General features: G+C 37.0%; 1 protein-coding gene across 2 annotated transcripts in view; it reads left to right on the top strand.

Annotated features, from left to right (window-relative positions):
- The first annotated feature begins 825 nt into the window (after positions 1-825).
- MTAP (methylthioadenosine phosphorylase) overlaps positions 826-23,687 on the top strand; it is a 196,101-nt gene continuing 173,239 nt past the window's right edge. Inside the window, exons 1-4 of one of the 2 annotated variants that reach the window (XM_053702598.1) lie at positions 837-875; positions 7,603-7,689; positions 10,472-10,530; positions 10,709-10,876. In XM_053702598.1, the coding sequence (XP_053558573.1) occupies positions 852-875; positions 7,603-7,689; positions 10,472-10,530; positions 10,709-10,876 (338 nt within the window). In that variant the 5' untranslated portion in view covers positions 837-851. Of the gene's footprint in view, positions 876-7,602; positions 7,690-10,471; positions 10,531-10,708; positions 10,877-23,687 lie in introns of both variants that reach the window. The other variant, XM_053702599.1, reaches the window with a different exon arrangement.

Below are 23,687 nucleotides of genomic sequence, written 5' to 3'. Positions count from 1 at the left end.
GACCCAAATAATTTTAACCCTTTTAAAATACCAATTACTTATTCAGAAAAGGTAAAATATATGAAGTGGCACGGTTGGCACCAATTTGTTTGCAATAAAGGGCGCTGGGCCAGGCTGATAACATATCTATTCTATGATGGGTCACGCATTGTGTATATATAGACATAAATGAGTGGCGCAAAGGATTTTATCCTTTTTTAAATACCAATGACTTATTTAGAAAAGGTAAAATATATAAAGTGGCAAGGTTGGCACCAATTTGTTTGCCATAAAGAGCGTTGGACAAGGCTGATAACATCTGTCCCATGAAGAGGCTCACGCCTTGTATATTCTACACATAAATGAGTGGCACAATGGATTTTAACCCTTTTATATCAGTTACTTATTAGAAACAATCAAAATCATGCCATGTTTGCCATCTGATTATTGCAATATAAGATTATTTTTTTTATAAAATGTAAGTTTGTTTAGGTTTTTGGAAAGTGTATTATTTTATTTAAAATAAAAATAATGCAAGATATCTTTATTTTGCAAATTGCAATCAGTTGGAGAATAAGAAGCTGACTAAATAAGAAGACAACTTTAGCCTTGTACATTTTGCAGCTTTCTTTTCTTGCTCATTCACAGTGGTTACCTAATAAATGACAGTCACAGTGATTAAATATAAATGAACATTAAGAACAAGAAAGCTGCAAAATGTTTCGTTTTCAGAATGATTGTCTATAGGTTGTTTGTTAAATTAAAGTTGATTAAAGAAAGAAAAAAAAAAGCTTTGAGTGGAGGTCACATGTTTCCTTTCTAGAGTGGAGCTCCAGTCTGCAGCTAGATTACTTTTGTCCTCTTCCGGGAACATGGCTGCAGCTCACACAGTGAAGGTGCGTCTCCAATATGTCACTGCAGAAGCATGCGACTCCTTATATGATGCAATGTGTGTAATAGAAAGGGGAATTCAGATGAATCATGTCTTTGTTTTATATTTATATCTTCTTCCCCTGTCTTTTATGCATGACATATGAAGAATTGGCGTGCAGCTTGTGGATGTACGGTGGGGTACAACATAAAAACGTTAATGCTTTTAGTCCTTGGCTGCAAAGGGACGGTAAAGCATTTCAGTGCAGTGCTTCCTAAAGCTAGAGGGGAGGGGAAATTATGCACTGCGGCGGGTGAATCACATTCAGCGGTAACATGTGCACTCACTGCGGGATGTGCTTAATCCGGTGTTACCGGTACTACGTGCCCTTCACATAGTAATGTAGATCACGGTGGTGATTTATTTTTAGGCAAGTAAAACACGTTTTCAAGTGCTGAGTGATTTTGTATAGCACAGTGTTGTAATAAACGTTGCACCAATGCGTGTAGAAGGATGGCACATTCTCATATAACTATGCATCAAAGTGATTATTCCACTAATTAAATGACCACAAATACATTTTTTGTTATAACCAAAAGGTGTTGTTTTTTTTTTTTTCTCTTCAAAATGTATTATATATTCATGTAACATGAATGTTACTATACTGAGAAACATATTTAGTTTTTTTTTTCTTGTGATGCATTACAGCCAGTGAGCAGCGCAAGATCTTAAAGGAATAGTCAAGTCAAAATTAAACTTTCATGATTCAGATAGAGCAGGCAATATTTTCAATTGTTTTTCATTCTCTTGGTATCTTTATTTAAAGGGACAGTAAACCTCAAAAATAATGTTATATAATTCTGCACATAGTGCAGAATTATATAACATTATATTAGCGCAAACTTTATAAAACATAATATTCCCTTAGATTTTTTTAAAACAGCTGTTTTACAGACCCACTCTCTGTGCTCTTCTGAGCAGGTCTGTTTTTTTTTTTTCACACAGCGAATCGGGCCAGCTGTATAGTCACAGCCCGGCCCGACCGCGCCATAACACTAATTTTGACTAGACTATTCCTTTAAAGGGACATTAAATGTTTTTTTTCTGCAATACATCAGGCCTCAACCAACCTAGGGAACCATCAATGTCAAGAAATGGGCACTGGTGCTACTAAACGTGCGCTGGCCTGATTCCTTGAAGGGAAATCATCATCTTTTACTGAGCTCTGTAGTGTCCCCTTACCAAGGTAAAAATTGTCTTGAAAAAAATCCACCAGGGGCCTCATAATACTTACAAGGCTATTTATAGAATCTTCCTAGACCAGAGAGCTGTAGAGTATTTGGGCCCCTAGACTCAGCTCTCCCTCTCTTATGTCTTCATGTTACTTAAAGGGACAGTCTACTCCAGAATTTTTTTTTTTTTTAAAAAGATAGATAATCCCTTTATTACCCATTCCACAGTTTTGCATAACCAACACTGCTATATTATTATTATTTTTTTTTAATCTCTGTGATTACCTTGTTTCTAAGTCTCTGCAGACTCCCCCCCCCCCATTATCTAGGTTTGTTGCCTACCCTAGATAATGTATTCTAATCAGTGTGAACGCGAAAGTAATTTAACTGCAAGAGGTGTCACACATTGCACAATGATTTGCTCCCGCACTGTATGGCAGACAGGGGTTAAGATAATATTTGCTAAGTATTTATTATAAAGTGAAATCATATAAAATGTCTTCCTGCGCTGAATAAAACTACCTATCCCCCCACTAAAGATTATCTTGTAATACCTGTATGTTATATTATTGTACCCTGCACGTCCTCAGGGTTTTCAAGTGCTGAAAGCGATCCTGAACGCTTTCAGAGTATTGCAGCGATGCCTCAATATTTCAATACCCTTTTTAAGCACACCGACGCAGAGAGGGCCACTCTGTGGCCCGCTCTGCATCGGCCAGCGATGGAGGCGGGTGGGCAGCCCATCGCTGGATCACTTCCTCCGAGCGTGGATCCTTTTCCGGCAGTGCGGCAAGGGCGTTGGGGCGCGTGCTACTTAGTACAGTACACTGCATAAGGGAAGGAGGGAGAGGGGATAAGTCTTGGGAAAAGGGATCTGGGAGGGGGGGCAGCTACACTACGGAAAATATGGCATTATTTAAAAAAAAAAAAAAAACTAAAACAGCACAATTTTAGTGCAAAGTGGGTACTGGCAGACAGCTGCCAGTACCTAAGATGGCCGCAAATAGGAAGAGGAGGGAGTTTAAAGTGAATGTCAACTTTCATGATAAAATGCCATTTTTAAAAAAAAAAAACTATTAAAAACAGGGGCACTTTCATTCATGAAAGTTTACATTGCACCAGATTTTACAAACAGCTTCTTCTCCTGAAACGCCGGATCTCCCCGTTTCTTCCTGCTGTACTTTTACAGCAGTGACTAAACCGGCTTCCTCCAATCACGGCGTGGCTTCACCAGATGGATGCTCCTGGGGGGAAGCCGTGATTAGATTGGTTTTGTCATTGCTGATGAAGTACAGAGGACCTGGAGGTGGGGGATCAGCGATCCGGCGTTTCAGGAGAAGAAGGTATTTGTAAAATCCGGTGCAATGTAACTTGAAAGTGCCCCTGTTTATAATAGTTTTTTTTTAAAAACCGGGCACTTTATCAAACATTCACTTTAAGAGAGCTGTTTGGGGGGGGGGGGATCGTGTAGGTTGGGGGGAACCTATAATGCAGATATATATAATATATATATATATATATATATATATATATATATATATATATATATATATATATATATATATATATACACACACTATCTTTTATTTTAGTACTGCAGACTTTCTGCCAGTACTTAAGATGGCGGAGACAATTGTGAGGTGGGGGAGGGAAGAGAGCTGTTTGAGAGGGGTCAGGGGTGGGATGTGTCAGATAGGAGGCTGATCTCTACACTAAAGCTAAAATTAACCCTACAAGCTAGCTAATTAGCCCCTTCACTACTGGGCATAATACAAGTGTGGTGCGCAGTGGCATTTAGTTGTCTTCTAATTACCAAAAAGCAACACCAAAGCCATATATGTTTGCTATTTCTGAACAAAGGGGATCCCAGAGAAGCATTTACAACCATTTGTGCCATAGTTGCACAAGCTGATTGTAAATAATTTCAGTGAGAAACCTAAAGTTTGTGAAAGTGTTTTTTTTTTTTTTGTTTTTTTTTAAATTAGATCGCATTTGGCGGTGAAATGGTTGCATGAAATATACCAAAATGGGCCTAGATCAATACATTGGGTTGTCTATTAAAAAAAAAAATATACTCGTGAAGGGTTATTCAGGGATTCCTGACAGATATTACTGTTAAAAATTTAACTATTGCAAATTTTGAGGAAACATGGTTTGGAAATAGCAAAGTACTACTTGTACTTATTGCCCTATAATTTGCAAAGAACATGTAAACATTGGGTATTTCTAAACTCAGGACAAAATTTAGAAACTATTTAGCATGGGTGTTTTTTGGTGGTTGTAGATGTGTAATTGATTTTGGGGTTCAAAGTTAGAAAAGGTGTGTTTTTTTTATTTTTTTCATCATATTTTATTAAAAAAAAATAATAGTAAATTATATGATGAAAATAATGGTATCTTTAGAAAGTCCATTTAATGGTGAGAAAAAATGGTACATAATGTGTGGGTAGAGTAAATGACTAAGAGGAAAATTACAGCTAAAAACAAACGCCAAAGAAATGTAAAAATAGCCCTGGTTCTTAACCTTAAGAAAATAGAAAAATGGTCTGGTCACTAAGGGGTTAAAGGTATACTAAACCCAATTTTTTTTCTTTCATAATTTGGATAGAGCATGCAATTTTAAGCAACTTTCTAATTTAAAGGGTCTACACCAGAATATTTGTTTTAAAAGATAGATAATCCTTTTATTACCCATTCCCTAATTTTGCATAACCAACACAGTTATATAAATACACTTTTTACCTCTGTGATTACCTTGTATCTAAGCCTCTGCAGACTGTCCCTTATTTCAGTTCTTTTGACAGACTTGCATTTTAGCCAATTTCTTCTGGCTCCCAGGAACTCCATGTGCGTGAGTACAGTGTTATCTATATTAAACACATGAAATAACACCCTCTAGTGGTGAAAAACTGTCAAAACGCCCTGTGCTAAGAGGCGGCCTTCAAGGGCTTAGAAATTAGCATATGAACCTCCTAGATTTAGCTTTCAACTAAGAATACCAAGAGAACAAAGCAAAATTGATGATAAAAGTAAATTGGAAACTTATTTAAAATTACATGTCCTATCTGAATAATGAAAGTTTGTTTTGGACTAGACTGTCCCTTTAATCCTATTATAAATTGTCTTTGTTCTCTTGGTATCTTTATTTGAAAAGCTGTAATGAAAGTTTAGGTTCAGCACCTGGGTAGTGCTTGCTGATTTGTGGCTAAATGTAGCCACCAATCAGCAAGTGCTATCCAGGATCTGAACCAAAAATGGGCCGGCCTTCTCTGCTTAGTCCAATCAGGGACCGTTATAAATGGGTCATTAGAGTATACTCTGTTATCCATTTGCAAGAGCACTAGATAGCAGCACTATTTCCTCATGTAGTGCTGCAGATGCCTACCTACCAAATTTGATAATAGAAGTTAATTGGAAGCTTTTTTTAAAATGGCATTCTCTGAATCACAAAAGAAAATGTTTGGGTTTCATATCCCTTTCATTTTGACTTTACTATCTCTTTAATGTCCCTTTTAAAGGGACACTAAACAACCTCATTTGTGAAGCATATTTTAGTTTCCACTGCAGTTGTAAACTTTGAAAAATCGTGGTAACTTTAAATATCTTCATAGACTTTAATGGAGTTACGCACTACGTTACATCCAGTTTACACAGTTTACAATAGCAATGTAAACTTAGCCTAAATGTGTGGTAAAATGTAATTAATTTGCTTGATTACAAATTTTGTTATCCAAGGGGTAGATAAAAATGAAGTTTAAATGTGCACAATATTTTATGATAATGTATAGGGTTGCAGAAGAATTAAAGAAAATAAAACAAGAAACTTGGTACCAGTGCCCATCTGGCCTTGGGTTTGTCAAGCCATTCATGTTCAGAGTATATGTATACTAGTCTGTGATTGGCTGATGGCTGTCACAGGGGGCCAGCAAATAGGGAAAACATAAAATTTGTCATAAAAAAAAAAAATCAACTGCTTATTTGAAATTCAGTGTAAGTGTTATTGTATTGTCTTTTTATTCTGCACTTGTTAAAGGGACAGTCTACTCCAGAATTTTTATTGTTTAAAAAGATAGATAATCCCTTTATTGCAGCACGGCTCCAAGGAAACCTCTAGGATCATTCATGAACTCAGTCCGTAAGAGAGGCAATACGGAGTAAGCAAATGCTCCTGAAATGTCAGCTGAAGTGAAGAGGTGCACGCCACAAAAGAGGACGAGTCAATCCGGTAGATACAAGGAAGAACAGAAGAGGCAGCACCCTTGGTCTCTCAAACAAAAGGGAACTTTATTCCAACGTTGAAGTCGTAAATAAACACACCGACATGAAGGAACGTGACACGCCCCCTCTCGTTCCTTTGTGTTGGTGTGTTTGTTTACAACTTCAACGTTGGAATAAAGTTCCCTTTTGTTTGAGAGACCAAGGGTGCTGCCTCTTCTGTTCTTCCTTGAATCACTTTATTACCCATTCCTAGTTTTGCATAACCAACACGGTTATATTAATATATTTTTTACCTCTGTGATTACCTAGTTTCTAAGCTGCTGCAGATGTGCCCCCTTATTTCAGTTCTTTTGACAGACTTGCATTTTAGCCAATTAGTGCTAACTCTTGGGTAACTCCACAGGCATGAGCAGAATGCTATATATGTGAACTAATATCCTCTAACTGTATAAAAAATGTCAAATGCATTCAGATAAGAGGCGGCCTTCAAGGGCTTAGAAATTAGCATATGAGCCTACCTAGGTTTAGCTTTCAAATAAGAATACCAAGAGAACAAAGCAAATTTAATTAAAACTGCATGCCCTATCTTAATCATGAAAGTTGTATTTTGACTAGACTGTCCCTTTAATTATTTAATTCTACTTTATTTAGTGGTCCTTTTTAAATTGATGGAAATTCATTAAATCTCCTGTTGTAGATGATTCACAAATTCATGTATGTTTGCGGCTCCTGAAGCCAAGAGATTGGAAACACAAATTGTAGTGTTTTTTTGGTCTGTGGGAGGGAATAAAACAGGTGTTCTGGTTGACCTTCCTTATTTGTAAGATTTCCTCTTTCATTATTTATTGATCTGTGTATTCACAATGATAGAACTCAACTTAAAAAAAGCTGGAGATATGTACAAAGGTCAAAATAATAAGCAACCTGCTATGTGTTTTATGGCAGCTATTTGGTGCTTTTCTCTTTTAGAATGTGTATTCATTTTAAAGTAAAACAAGACATATTGTGTTATAAATATTTATTATAATGTCAGTAAAATGGAATATCTGAGGTTTTGTTTGCAGTGTTAAGCACTGGCTGCTTCCACAAACAGATTTCAGCCTTGCTTGTGGTAACCCACGTATCTCAATGTAGTATTTGCCATGATGATATGAAATATAGCAAACAGAAAGCATGGTTATATGATCAAGTGTAAATACTTTTTCCACAACAAATTAAACTTACAAGTTGTAATTGAACCTTTTTTTATGTAGTTTCTTTGTTAGATTTTAGTTAGCGTGGGTGCTTATCTTTTTTTAACAGGTTGGGATTATTGGAGGTTCAGGACTAGATGATCCAGATATCCTAGAAGGAAGAACGGAGAAATATGTTGATACACCGTTTGGCAAGGTACAAATGTTCATTTATAACCTTATTTTGGTCATTAGTCTGCGTATGAATTCATATTCTGATTGTATGTACACTGTAAGAATCTGGGTGTAATATTCTTGTGCAAACATATTTATACTCTTGAAACTTTTAGCTTCCAAGCATGACGTACAGAGAAGTAAAATGCTAGTCAGTGGTTATTTTTTACATTTTTAGAATAGCTGTAAAGTGTATCCGTGGCCCCCAAGGCAGAACATACAGTGATCTGAGATAGCATAGCAGAAAATGCAGCATGTCTGCAGAAAGAACAGGACACATGCAGAAACAGTTAGGGCTTGAACTTTGTAGTGCTGCTCCACATTAGACAGTTCTCTTCAGAGCTGTGCTCTGGTTGCAGTGTATAAGTTTTTCTTAACACAGTGCATCCAGAGCAAAGTGCTGTTTGAAGTGAGCAGTCAAATATGCAGTAGCACTGCAAAGCAGCAGCAGCACATTGCTTGTTGATTGGCTCTCAGATTTTTTCAAACCCGCCCCCTAGCCTTTCCCAGTCTGCAAAGTTGTTTATTCTGAATTTTAAAATTAATTTTTTGTATGTAGCTAATTTGCAATTATATTTTTGCATTAAAAATTGCTTTATTCTTCAGTTAACCAACACATTGCAGTTGAACTGGTGCCTTAGTGTAACTGTCTAATTTAATATATAATTTTATTTAAAAATGACCTGCAGAACAATTTTCACTAAAAAAAAAATCTCATCGCAGAAAGTGAAGAAAAGTTCTGCTTCTGGGTCCGTGACTGACTAAATAAGATAGACTTAAAGGATTCTTAGTTTCGTATTCCCTTTCATCCAAATTACTTCAGGGTTATCGAGGAACACATTTGTTATCAGTTTATGATTTAAGACTAGCCACTGTTTCAGGGTCTGGTAAAGCAGCATTAACCCCTTCACTACCAAGAATTTAAGAGAAAAACTTGCCCAAAGTATCAGAGAATGTTTAGCATGTCACTCTTTAATGATTCACAATCTGCCTTCATATAGTAAGGGAGCACGATCAGCACTCCCTTACTATATGAAGTATGATTCCTTCTGCTCCCAGCTGCAGTCTCTGCTGCCTAAACTGACAGCGGGGGATCACAGCATGTGCCACAGTGTTGGACATATGTACTATGTCAACACAGTACAAAGGCAAAGAACTGTGTGACGTAGAACCTACGTCCAAATGGTTGAAGTGGTTAAACACTAAATACATTTAATGCACCTCCCTCTAATTATGGGCACTACCATTTTGGAACCTATGTTACACTGTAGGAAATCAGAGAGTTTCTGCACATGTGCCAACACATCCAGCACTGGAATTCAGCGTATGGTGGCACCCTTGATTAGAGGGAGCCAAGGAATAACCACAATACTATGCTTATAAATGTATTAAGTGTTTAATGTCCCTTTTTTAAAGGAGCAGCAAGATCTAATTTGCTGTCAGTCACTCCCTTATATAGATAACAACCTTGTGAGCAATATTATATTAGGTGGCATCGCTGCATGATGTAGCTGCAGTCTTATTGCAGTACAGTAAAGTTGATCGCACTACAGCCTTTCAAGTATTGCTAGGGAAGGAAGTTGGTCGGGCAGCTATGGGTTGGTGTATGAAGTTGAGATATCAGAAAGTGTTCTTTGTCATAAAATGGATCCAGTAAGCAAGAGATGGTGGTCTGTTATTTAGTAATCTGAAAAAAGCAACCAAAATGATACCAGCTATCGCTATCTCCTGATCTGAGGCTACACCACAGCTGTATGCATCATCTGGCTGGGGCTTTCTTACACCGCAACCAGGTGATGCGCAGAGACAATGCGCTGGTGACACTTAAAGGGACATTAAACACTACATAAATGCTAGATAGAATGATGCATTCAAAGAAAAGATTAGTCTGAGAATAACATGTAGATGTATTCTGCACTTACATTTATAACAGGAACTGAAAATCTCACAATTTCAGAATATATGTATGTTTTATAATTTTTAATATTACCATCTCAAAGTATTTAATGTCCCTTTAATGTAACAGAACAGTGAAATGACAGCTATGTTAGGTAAACATCAGTCAGCATTGTTTTTCATCTGCATACAATTTAAAATAAGTGCTCTGATTGGGAAATAGGCTGGCAAACTCTCACTTCAGACCTATACTGTTTCAAGTGGCTGTCACTGCTACCTCCTATAAAAAAAAAAAGAAGTGGTTTTTGGGATAAATATTTTAAATATTACACATTGTATCACTGTGCATTTCATTGTTAAATTGAAGCATTTTTGTAATCTACTTCCATTAGCACAAATAATATCCTGTGAGGGCCTTGCACCAGTGTTCAAACATCATGATTGTTCAGAGAGCTGGCTGTGTGTCTTCTTAAGATGTAATTTGTGTCGTACAAGTCACTGCTCACTCTCTGAGAAGGTGTTTTGTTTGAACGCTGGTGCACAAGCCTTCACAGGATATGTGCGTTTGCTGCAAAAAAGCAGTAAAAACTTTTACTAGAAACATTTTTGCTAATAGAAGTATATTGCGAAAATACTTATTTTTCAAATGCACCCGTGCACATTTTAATTTTTGACCTTTTCTATCCCTTTAATTCTGATCATTGCTGCCCGAGTACAGTGTCCATTTTTTTTTTTTTTTTTTTTTTTACCTTTATGGAAGATTTTAGATTTGAATGCATGGAAATAATTTCTGTCTCTGTGAATAGACTTTCAATAACCTCAACAATAATATATGGTGCTTCTGTTTTTTCCCCCCAATAATTCTTAAGCCCTCAGATGCCTTGATTCTTGGAAAAATAAAAAATGTGGACTGTGTGCTTCTTGCAAGGTAATCTATTTTGTCATTTAGTCTTAGATTTTACTTATGCAGTTATAAATGTGTTTTGTAGGAATATTTGCTGAAGTTTTTTATTCTCTGTTTTTAAACAATAAAAGCTTATTTAACATTTTTATATATATATATATATATATGTATATAAATGTATATTGGTCCTTTTATTTTGCAGACATGGCAGGCAGCATACTGTAGCACCAACAAATGTGAACTTCCGTGCCAATATCTGGGCATTAAAAATGGAGGGATGTACTCATATTTTGGTGACCACAGCTTGTGGGTCGCTTAAAGAAGAGATTCAGCCTGGGGATATAGTTGTAGTTGACCAATTTATTGACAGGTGAGATGAAATTAAATTTTACCAGTTCTCTTAAATCAAATATGCAGTTTAATTATGTAATCTCCACTTTGTATATTAAAGGGACATGAAATCCCCAATTTTTCTTTCATGATTCAGATAGATCATACAACTTTACAATTTTCTTCTTTTATCTAATTTGCTTCATTCTTTGTGTATCCTTTGTTGAAGGAGCAGAAATGCACTGTGAGTTAGCTGAAAGCCAATGGCAAGATGTGTATAGGTGCAGCCACCAATCGGCAGCTTCTGAGTACCTAGGTATACTTTTCAACAAGAGATACAAAGAGAACAAAATAAATTAAACAGAAATAAATTGGAAAGGTCAAGCGGAATAGGTGAAATGTTTATTTTAGGTGATAAATACTTTTTCAATTGCTACAGTACAACACTCTTGGCATATAAATCTGTATATGAAAAAATCCATAACTAATGTGTATGACAATAATAGTGGCACCTTCAGGATATCTAGTACTCGTATTTATGGAATAGAAAGCTGTATCTGTCATTCCAAAAACCCAAATAAAGCATCTGTATATAAATTAAAGGGACACCTACTGATTGTATTGCAGTACTGGTTACAAGAGAACACTTTTACTGAAATAAATCATTACTTTTGATTCATGTTCAAAAATAAAGGGACCTAACTTCTCCAATGACAGTTAACAAAGGAAACTGATTTTTTTTTTTTTATCTAGACAGCTGGTCAGGGTGCAAAAGTGAAATGCAATTTAAATATGCACATTGAGTCACCATGCATTACACATGCACAATAGAACCCATGCTGGAATTTGCCAGCAGTGCTTCATCACAATTGTATAAATTAGATTTGAAGTTATTAGTTTAGTTGGGTCATAATCGTAAGACTGCTTATTATATTTTGCTGCCTTGTAATGCTGGAGCTTCGAAATATATGTGCTGGCCATTCTGTACCAACGTAAGACTATAAAACTGAGAGCTATGAAGGGGGGCGACAGTGGTAACGGCACTGAGTGCGCAGATGCAGGGCTTGTGCTTATTCCGATATTCCTATAATAGCTGTGTGTCCTATAATAAGACTACCGGAGGGTTTAGAAGCAAGGACTTTTTTTCATATCTACTTTTCTCTACAGAAAAGGTTGCCAGCCGGGTATGGGCAATGTAATACTTTGCAATATTATAATATTTTCTCTTATTTAAAAATGTTACTTAAAGGGAATGAGAAACCCAGAATTTTTCCTTCATGGTTCCAATAGACAATGTAATTTTAACTTTATAATTTATTGGGACTATCAAATTTTCTTCATTCTGTTGGTATCTTGTGCTGAAAAGCAGTTATGTAAGCTCCGGAGTGTGCTCATGTCTGGAGCACTGTATAGCAGAAGTTTTGCAAGAATGTTATCATTTACAAGAACATTAGATGGCAGCACTATTTCCTGCCATATAGTGCTCCAGACACCTACCTAGGTATCTCTTCAACAAAGAATATCATGGGAACAAAGCAAATTTAATAATAGAAGTAAATTGAAACTTAAAGGGATACTAAACCCATTTTTTTCTTTCATGATTCAGGTAGAGCATGCAATTTTAAGCAACTTTCTAATTTGGTCCTATTATCAATTTTACTTCGTTCTTTTGCTATCTTTATTTGAAAAGTAGGAATGTAAAGCTTAAAGGGACAGTAAACCTATGAACTAATGTGCAGAATTATATAACATTAACTTAGCGCCAAGTTTATAAAACAAAAGATTGCAGAGATATTATATTTCAAAATGCAATTTTACTGAACGACGCTCCTGACTCTACTAAGCGGGTCTTAATTTGGATAAGCGCATTGCGGGCACGCTGTCTAGTCCCAGCCAGCCTGATCGCACATTTAACTGAATGTAGCCCGCTACCAGACAAGAGTGGGAGTGAGCTACATTCAGTTTAATGGCGCGATCAGGCTGGCTGTGACTAGAAAGCGTGCTCGCGATGCGCTTATGCAAATTAAGACCCGCTCAAGTAGAGCCAGGAGCAGTGGTCAGTAAAATTGCATTTTGAAATATATCTCTGCATTCTTTTGTTTTATAATCTTGGTGCTAAGCTAATGTTATAAAATTCTGCACTATGTGCAGAATTTTATATTACATTAGTTTGTAGGTTTACTGTCCCTTTTAAGAGCAGGCCTATTTTTGGTTCTGAATCTGGGTTATGCTTTTTAACCTAAAATGGGCTGGTTCCTAAGCTTTAAATTCCTACTTTTTAAATAAAGATAGCAAGAGAATTAAGAAAAGTTGATAGTAGGAGTAAATTAGAAAGTTGCTAAAAATTACATACTTTTGGGTTTAGTAACCCTTTAACCCCTTAATGACCGGACCATTTTTCAATTTTCTTACCCTTAAAGGGACAGTATACACTCATTTTCATATAACTACATGTAATAGACACTACTATAAAGAATAATATGCACAGATACTGATATAAAAATCCAGTATAAAACTGTTTAAAAACTTACTTAGAAGCTGTCACTTTGGCTCTGTTGAAAAGGTAGCTGGAAAGCCCACTGCAAGTGGCAAATAAGACACTCCCCCCCTCCCCCTTCTTTTGCTTATGAAAAGACCCTTTACACAAACAGGAGCAAGCTGGAGTAGGTAGTCGAGCGTATTCACATAAAACTTTGGGGCTTGGTTAGGAGTCTGAAAATCAGAGCAATATTATTTAAAAATAAGCAAAACTATACATTAATTTAAAAAAAAAAACTTTATGGGCTATATAAATAGATTATCTACAAAACATTTATGCAAAGAAAAAATGAGTGTATAATGTCCCTTTAATGACAATGGCTATTTTTAAATTTCTGCAGTGTTTGTGTTTAGCTGTAATTTTCCTCTTACTCATTTACTGTACCCACACATATTATATACCGTTTTTCTCGCCATTAAATGGACTTTCTAAAGATACCATTATTTTCATCATATCTTATAATTTACTATAAAAAAATATAAAATATGAGGAAAAAATTGAAAAAAAACCACACTTTTTCTAACTTTTACCCCCAAAATCTGTTACACATCTACAACCACCAAAATACACCCATTCTAAATAGTTTCTAAATTTTGTCCCAAGTTTAGAAATACCCAATGTTTACATGTTCTTTGCTTTTTTTGCAAGTTATAGGGCCATAAATACAAGTAGCACTTTGCTATTTCCAAACCACTTTTTTTCAAAATTAGCGCTAGTTACATTGGAACACTAATATCTTTCAGGAATCCCTGAATATCCCTTGACATGTATATATTTATATTTAGAAGACATCCCAAAGCATTGATCTAGACCCATTTTGGTATATTTCATGCCACCATTTCACCGCCAAATGCGATCAAATAAAAAGAAATTGTTGACTTTTTCACAATTTTTTTCACTAACTTTAGGTTTCTCGCTGAATTTGTTTACAAACAGCTTGTGCAATTATGGAACAAATGGTTGTAAAAGCTTCTCTGGGATCCCCTTTGTTCAGAAATAGAAGACCTATATGGATTTGGCGTTGCTTTTTGGTAATTAGAAGGCCGCTAAATGCCGCTGCACACCACACGTGTATTATGCCCAGCCGTGAAGGGGTTAATTAGGGAACTTGTAGGGAGCTTTTAGGTTTAATTTTAGCTTTAGTGTAGTGTAGTAGACAACCCAAATTATTGATATAGGCCCATTTTGGTAAATTTCATGCCACCATTTCACCGCCAAATACGATCAAATAAAAATAAAAAAACTTAAATTTTTCACAATTTTAGGTTTCTCACTGAAATTATTTACAAACAGCTTGTGCAATTATGGCACAAATGGTTGTAAATGCTTCTCTGGGATCCCCTTTGTTCAGAAATAGCAGACATATATGGCTTTGGTGTTGCTTTTTGGTAATAATAAGGCCGTTAAATACTGCTGCGCACCACACTTGTAATATGCCCAGCAGTTAAGGGGTTAATTAGGTAGCTTGTGGGGTTAATTTTTAGCTTTAGTGTAGAGATCAGCCTCCCCCCTGGCCCCCTCAAACAGCTCTCTTCCCTCCCCACCTCACAATTGTCACTGCCATCTTAAAGGGACAGTTCACCCAAAAACTTTCTCCCCTTTAAATTATTCCCAATGATCCTTTTCACCTGCTAGAGTGTATTAAATTGGTTGCAAGTAGCTACTTTACTCCTATTTCAGCATTTGAAATAGCTGATTTAGCTTGTGGTTTCCCAACCTATACTGAAAGTTTTGATACTGGCGTATACGCTATTGACAAGCCTAAGTAAACACAGCCAGCAGAAGAGATTACACCCTCAGTGGGGGGCATGATAGTTAAGTAATAAAATTATAATTTTCCATTGTTCTCTCTATGTATTGAGCTTTGATGTTCCAGACAAATACAAGATAAGGAAGCAAGTCTGTGTACACAAAGTGATAACATAATGAGATCTGATATTACCTGAAGCTCAACCCATTGTAATAGGCTGTGGTTTCAAAGCACAAAATCAGCTACTTCATATACACAAATAAACCCGAAAATGCAATTTCTCAAATATTTTATACTCTGCAGTTGGTATAACAAGTCATTTAAAATAAATTTATGGAAAAACAATTTTACAGTGTACTGTCCCTTTAAGTACTGGCAGAAAGTCTGCCAGTACTGAAATAAAAATATATTTTTTTTTATTTTTTGGCATAAAGTCTGCAGTGATAGATCCCCCCCCTTACCCCACAACCTCCCTGATCCCCCCCATACATCTTTCTAACCCTCCCCCTCTGTCTATTTGCCGCCATCTTGGGTACTGGCAGCTGTCTACCAGTACCCAATTTGCTCCCCAAAATAGTTATTTTTTTACTTTTTAAATATAAAATATTTGTTTTCTGTAGTGTAGCTGGCCCCCCTAAATAATCTTCAACCCTCCCCCTCCCAGATCCCTTATTAAAGAACCGAGATGCCACTGCATCTAGATCGATCGTTGTTTTTTTTTTTTAATGGGCTGTAAATTTTGCGTGCGCGCGCACCCACCCGCCGCAACCTCCGCACCGGCAGCAAATGTTTAGAAAGGAAGGATCGGTAATAGATAAACTACAAGATGTAATGATATGTTAAAGCAGCTCCCACCAACTCATTTGAACACATACATAGCCGATGCAGATGGGGCCACAGAGTGGCCCTTTCTGCATCGGTATGTAAAATGGGTTATTGTAGTGATGCCTCAATATTGAGGCATCACTACAATCCCTTGTAAGCAGCTGGAAGTGATCATGATCGCTTCCAGCACTTAAGACAACAGAGGACGTACCAGGTACGTCATAGAAAAAACTTCCCTTAATGACAGTTGACGTACCTGGTACGTCCTCTGTTGTTTTAAGTGCTGGAAGCGATCATGATCGCTTCCAGCTGCTTACAAGGGATTGTAGTGATGCCTCAATATACCTGGTACGTCCTCTGTCATTAAGGGGTTAAGTTCATTTTAGAATAATTTTAAATTGACATTTTGATCTATTTTGCTTAAAGGGACATGAAACCAAAAATGTTCTTTCATGATTCAGACAGAACATACAAAACCTTTACATTTTACTTATTTTGTCTAATTTGCTTCATTCTCTTCATATCCTTTGTTGAAGGAGCAACAAATTACTTCTGGGAGCTAGCTCAACACATCAGGCGAGCCAATAACAAGTGGCATATGTGTGCAGCCACCAATCAGCAGCTAGCTCCTAGTAGTGCATTGCTGTTCCAGAGTCTACCTAGCTATGCTTTTCAACAAAGGATATCAAGCGAACAAAGCACAGTATATAATAGAAGTAAATTAAAGAGTTGCTCATTTTGATTTTACTGTTCTTTTAATATCAAGACAATACGAACAAGATTCACTGGTTATAAAAATGATAGGGTCAATCACAATCCTTTAGGAAAACTTATCTAATTTTCTACCCAAAAACATTACAGTCTATGGGGCTTTTTGTATATACATAATTTGATTTGTTTTTCCAAAATAATGTAATTGACCCCTATATGGCTCAATAGAATATAGCAGTAAAGGCGCGTAGTCAATAGCTTTGATTTGTAGCTATACTAATGCCTCTTTTTCTCACCATGGGTTACTTGTGCATCTAGCTATATGCAGACTACATAAAGGGAACACCAGAGCCCTATAATGTTTTAAACAATTCTGCTAAGGTAAGAGACCAGCACATGACATGCAGTTAAATGTGCTACAGGGAGAATAGCATGAAAAATGTACCTTGTAAAATTAGTGCCATAAATTCCCATAGTAAAATAGACACGTCATGATGAAACCGTATTATACCAAAGTGTTAGTTACCCAAGTCACAGTGAAGTGAGACAGAATTGTGTATAAAATAAGGCAGAACTGGTATAAATAGTATCGACCTCATCATAAACTGACAGCACATGAAACAAGAGGTGAGTCATTGCTGATTGATTAATATCCAGCTACCATTTCAAACAGAAACTTCAAACAACTTTTTGAACTTCTCTCTAGTTCTTTGTAGTTTCTGTTTGGAGAAGGTAGCTTGCTTTTAGGTTCCACGTCCCTTTAGTTATTCTTCCAACAGGATAACCCTGCTCACTTTAGAATACATCGCTCTGTAAGTGAACTGCAAGGTGCCATAATGTCTCCTTGTTTCTGCTTTCTGTTAATTCATCTGTGTTACGTAAACTGCAGTGGTCGACCCTGACAAGGAGCTATACCGCATACATTTTTCATATGTGTTGGGCTCTGCAAAATACCTATTAGTATGCAGTAGAAAGTCTGTCCTTTTATAGGGCCCATATTGTGGTTTTTATGCCCTTCTATTGCTTGTGCTCTTAGCACCCACCAACTCTCAGGTCTCATAATATTAATGTTAGGTTTTTAGGGTTAAAGGGACAGTCAAGTCCAAAAATTAAAATAGGGAATGTAATTTTAAACAACTTTCTAATTTACATTTATCACCAATTTTGCTTTGTTCTTTTGGTATTCTTAGTTGAAAGCTAAACCTATGTGGTTGATATGCTAAATTCTTGGACCTTGAAGGCCGCCTCTAATTTGAAAGCATTTTGACAGTTTTTCCACTAGAGGGCATAAGTTCATGTGTTTCACATAGATAGCATTGAGCTCATGCACTTGAATTTACCGAGGAGTGAGCACTAGCTTCCTTTTTTGCCCGCTTTGCTTTCTTTTCATGTCATACTATGGAAAAGGACTGTATTAAATCCAGATTCTGTTCTCCCTTAATAAGGCTAGGATCATTCAAATAAAGGCAAAGCAAAATCTAAGCACTCTATGTAGCTGCTCTCAGCTGCCCACAGAGGACACCTCTCCCTCCTTACTGAGGCTTTTCAGGGCCTAGTCCCTGAAACTATACCATTATGTCAGGGGGATTTCCATTTTGCTGGTTCTAGTTGATCCTAAGATTCTATCATGCACAATTTGTAAATGTCCCTTCCTGCATGGTACATACACTTCAAGCTTTACATCAGCTAAAGGTTAACACTTGATCCTTTTAGACTGGTGCATTGTACTTGTTCTTTTTCCTTCGTAACTTAAGTGGCCCTGTCAGCAACACTAGTAAACTGTGAACACTCATGATTACAGCACTTACTTTGCAAAATTTATTTAAGGGACATAAAACCCCCAATATGTATTAAACAATTTTCCAAATTGCTTTGTTCTTTGGTATTCTTTGTTAAAAAGCATACCTAGGTAGGCTTGGGAGCAGCAATGCATTACTGTGAGTTAGCTTCTGAATGGTGGCTGCACATATATGCCTTTTTGTCATTGGCTCACCCAATGTGTTCAGCTAGTTCCCAGTAGTGTATTGCTGCTCATTCAACAAAGGATACCAAGTGAATGAATGAAATAAGATAGATAATAGAAGTAACCTTGTTTAAAATGTTATGCTCTATCTGAAAAATAAATGAAAATGTGTGGGTTTTATGTCCCTTTAAGCACACAATCTAACAGATCCTCAGAAACCTAGCATTTTTTATATGTCTCTTAACAATACTTTTGGGGGGAGTGCTTTCCCTATCCATGCTGCTATTGGTTTTAATCACCAGTGAACCATTGGGGGCACTTTGATGAGTGCACATACTTCTTTCTTTCATGTAATTGGCAAGAGTCCATGAGCTAGTGACGTATGGGATATACAATCCTACCAGGAGGGGAAAAGTTTCCCAAACCTCAAAATGCCTATAAATACACCCCTCACCACACCCACAATTCAGTTTTTGCAAACTTTGCCTCCTATGGAGGTGGTGAAGTAAGTTTGTGCATAGATTCTACGTTGATATGCGCTTCTCAGCATTTTGAAGCCCGATTCCTCTCAGCGTACAGTGAATATCAGAGGGATGTGAAGGGAGTATCACCTATTGAATGCAATGGTTTTCCTCACGGGAGATCTATTTCATAGGTTCTCTGTTATCGGTCGTAGAGATTCATCTCCTACCTCCCTTATTCAGATCGACGATATACTCTCATTCCATTTCCTCTACTGATAACTGTTTCAGTACTGGTTTGGCTATCTGCTATATATGGATGGGTGTCTTTTGGTATGTATGTTTTCATTACTTAAGACACTCTCAGCTATGGTTTGGCACTTTGTTTTAATATAAAGTTCTAAATATATTTATTGTACTTATATTTCCCATGAGTCAGGTTCATGTATATTTCCTTTTGCAGACTGTCAGTTTCATATTTGGGAAAAGCATTTTTTTAGCGCGAAGTTACGTTCGATGACGCAAAATTCGTCATTTCCGGCGTCTTAGTTGACGCCGAGTTCCTTTCACAAGGTTGTGTCTTTAATGACGCAAATGTGTCATTTCTGGATGTTGTTAGCGCCAAAAAAATTCTGTTTCCATTGTGCGTCATACTTGGCGCCAAATATTTTCATTATTTTAAACCCCATTCTTATATGCCTCTTGCCTTTTTCTCTATAAGAGGGCTATGCTGTTTGCATTTTTTTTCCCCATTCCTGAAACTACCATATAAGGAAATTAATAATTTTGTTTTATATGTTTTTTCTCTTACATTTGCAAGATGTCTCAATCTGATCCTGTCTCAGAAACCACTGTTGGAACCCTGCTGCCTGTTAACAGTTCTACCAAAGCTAAGTGCATTTGTTGTAAATTTGTGGAGATTATATCTCCAGCTGTGGTATGTAATAGTTGTCATGATAAGCTTTTACATGCAGAAAATGTGTTCAAAGGTCTTTTAAAACTTCTCATAAAGTTGATGAAATTTCAAATGACCGACAACATACTGAATTATCCTCCTTTGACGAGGATCTATCTGATGATCAGAAGATCCTTCCTCAGATATTGACACTGATAAATCTACTTATTTATTTAAAATGGAGTATATTCGTTCTTTGTTAAAAGTGTTGATTACATTGGATATTGAGGAAACTAGTCCTCTTGATGTTAAAACTAGTAGACGCTTAAATTCTGTTTATAAACCTCCTGTGGTTACTCCAGAGGTTTTTCCAGCTCCTTATGCTATTTCTGATATGATTTCTAAGGAATGGAATAGGCCTGGTGGTACTTTTATTCCTTCTTCAAGGTTTAAAAAAATCGTACCCTTTGCCAGCAGTTAGATTGGCGTTTTGGGAAAAGATCCCCAAAGTTGATGGGGCTATTTCTACTCTTGCTAAACGTACTACTATTCCTATGGAAGATATTACTTCCTTTAAAGATCCTTTAGATAGGCTTTCCTTAGATAGGATTCAAGTTTCCTATTTATATTCTGGTCATCTGCTCAGGCCTGCAATTTCTTTGGCTGATGTTGCAGCTGCATCAACTTTTTGGTTGGAAAGTTTAGCGCAACAGGAAACGGATACTGTTTCATCTAGCATTGTTCGCTTGCTTCAACATGCTAATCATTTTATTTGTAATGCCATTTTTGATATTATCAAAATTGATGTTAAATCTATGTTTTTAGCTAGGAGAGCTTTGTGGCTTAAATCTTGGAATGCTGACATGGTATCTAAGTCTAGATTACTATGTCTTTCTTTCCAAGGTAACAATTTATTTGGTTCTCAGTTGGATTCAATTATTTAAACTGTCACTGGGGCGAAGGGAGTTTTTGTTGCCTCAGGATAAAAGACCTAAGGGTAAATCCTAAAGCTTCTAACCGTTTTCATTCCTTTCTACAAAATAAGGAACAGAAACCTAATCCTTCCCCCAAATAATCTGGTTCCAATTGGAAACCTTCAAGTTGGAGTAAATCCAAAACATTTAAGAAATCAAAGCCAGCCCCCAAGTCTGCATGAAGGTGCGGCCCTCATTCCAGCTCAGCTGGTAGGGGGCAGATTAAGGTTCTTCCAAAAAATGTGGGCAGATTCTGTCCAAAATCAATGGATTCAGAGTATTGTCTCTCAAGGGTACTGAATAGGATTCAGAGCAAGACCTCCTGTGAGAAGATTTTTCCTCTCACGCATCCCAGCAAATCCAGTAAAGGCTCAGGCTTTCCTGAAGTGTGTTTCAGACCTGGAGCTTTCAGGGGTAATCATACCAGTTCCGTTTCAGGAACAGGGTCTGGGGTTTTATTCAAATCTATTCATTGTCCCAAAGAAAGAAAATTCATTCAGGCCAGTTCTGGATCTGAAAATTTTGAATTGTTATGTAAGAGTGCCAACTTTCAAAATGGTGACTATAAGGACTATTCTGCCTTTTGTTCAGCAAGGGCATTATATGTCAACAATAGACTTACAGGATGCATATCTTCATATTCCGATTCATCCAGATCATTATCAGTTTCTGAGATTCTCTTTTCTAGACAAGCATTACCAATTTGTCGCTCTTCCATTTGGCCTAGCGAAAGCTCCAAAAATCTTTTCAAAAGTTCTCTGTGCCCTACTCTCTGTAATCAGAGAACGGGGTATTGCAGTGTTTCCTTATTTGGACGATATCTTGGAACTAGCTCAGTCTTTACATTCCGCAGAATCTCACACAAATCAACTAGTGTTGTTTCTTCAAAGACATGGTTGGAGGATCAATTTACCAAAAAGTTCTTTGATTCCTCAGACAAGGGTCACCTTTTTAGGTTTCCAGATAGATTCAGTGTCCATGAATCTGTCTCTAACAGACAAGAGAAGATTAAAATTGGTTTTAGCTTGTCGGAACCTTCAGTCTCAATCATTCCCTTCAGTAGCTATGTGCATGGTAGTTTTAGACCTCTCCAGCTTTGTATGCTGAACCAATGATGCAGGGATGATACAAAGATATCACAATTAATATCCTTAAATCCCAATGTTCGACTATCTCTGACTTGGTGGTTAGATCACCATCGTATAGTTCTAGGGGCCTCTTTTGTTCGTTTAACCTGGACTGTAATCACAACAGATGCAAGTCTTTCAGGTTGGGGAGCTGTCTGGGGATCTCTGACAACACAAGGGGTTTGGAAATCTCAAGAGGCGAGATTACCAATCAATATTTTGGAACTCGGTGCGATTTTCAGGGCTCTTCAGGTTTGGCCTCTGTTGAAGAGAGAACCGTTCATTTGTTTTCAGACAGACAATATCACAACGGTGGCATATGTCAATCATCCGGGGGGAAATCACAGTCCCCAAGTTATGAATGAAGTATCTCGGATACTTACTTGGGCGGATTCCAGCTCCTGTCTAATTTCTGCGGTTCATATCCCAGGTATAGACAATTGGGAAGCGGATTATCTCAGCCGTCAGACTTTACATCCAGGGGAGTGGTCCCTCCATCCGGATGTGTTTTCTCAGATTGTTCAGATGTGGGGTCTTCCAGAGATAGATCTGATGAAACAAGAAACTTCCCAGGTACCTGTCCAGGTCCATTGATCCTCAGGCGGAAGCAGTGGATGCGTTGACAGTTCCTTGGTGTTACCAACCTGCTTATAATTTCCCGCCTCTAGTTCTTCTTCCAAGAGTGATCTCCAAAATCATCAGGAAACAATTGTTTGTGTTGCTGGTAGCTCCAGCATGGCCTCACAGGTTTTGGTATGCGGATCTTGTTCGAATGTCCAATTGCCAACCTTGGCCACTTCCATTAATACTATTTCAAGGTCCAGTTTTCCACCAGGATCTCAAATCATTAAATTTAAAGGTATGGAAATTGATGCATAGGAGCCGGACCATTTTTGGTTGAGAACCTGGGTTATGCTTGCTTATTGGTGGATAAATGTAAGCCTCCAATAAGCAAGCGCTATCCATGATGCTAAACCTAAAATGGGCTGGCTGCTAAGATTTACATTCCTGCTTTTAAAATAAAGATAGCAAGAGAATGAAGAAAAAGTGGCTGCAAATAGATGCCTTGTGTGATTGGCTCACACATGTTCATTGTCAATTATTCAACAAAGGATATCTAAAGAATGAAGCAAATTAGATAAAGTACGTTTGAATGTTTTTTAAATGGTATTCTCTACCTGAATCATATAATAAAAATTGTGGGTTTAGTGTCCCCTTTAAACTGCAATTTAAACAACTTTCTAATTTTATTTTTATTATCAAATTTGCTTTGTTTTTTTGTTATCCTTTATTGAGGCATAAACCTAGGTAGGTTGATAGGTGTGCACGTGTCTATGGCATTAGTTTTTGTAACTAGAACAGTGCAATAAACAATGTTGCAAGCACTGCTGCCAAATAGCTGTATACATGTCCACGCTCCTGAGCTCACCTAGGATTACTCTTTTAAAAAGTATACCAAGAGAACTAAGCAAACTTGATAATAGAAGTAAATTCCATACTATATTCAGTCAGTTTTGTTTCATTTTGACTTTACTGTCACTTTAATTGCAGCAGGTTTAGGATTTTTGTTGAGCCCGATTTAAAGAGTTAAAGCCCAGACTGGCTC

This window comes from Bombina bombina, chromosome 2 (assembly GCF_027579735.1).
Source record: "Bombina bombina isolate aBomBom1 chromosome 2, aBomBom1.pri, whole genome shotgun sequence".
In the NCBI taxonomy this organism is placed as follows: Eukaryota; Metazoa; Chordata; class Amphibia; order Anura; family Bombinatoridae; genus Bombina; species Bombina bombina.
The sequence above is the reverse complement of the archived record's forward strand: the minus strand, read 5'-3'. Positions and strand labels throughout refer to the sequence as shown.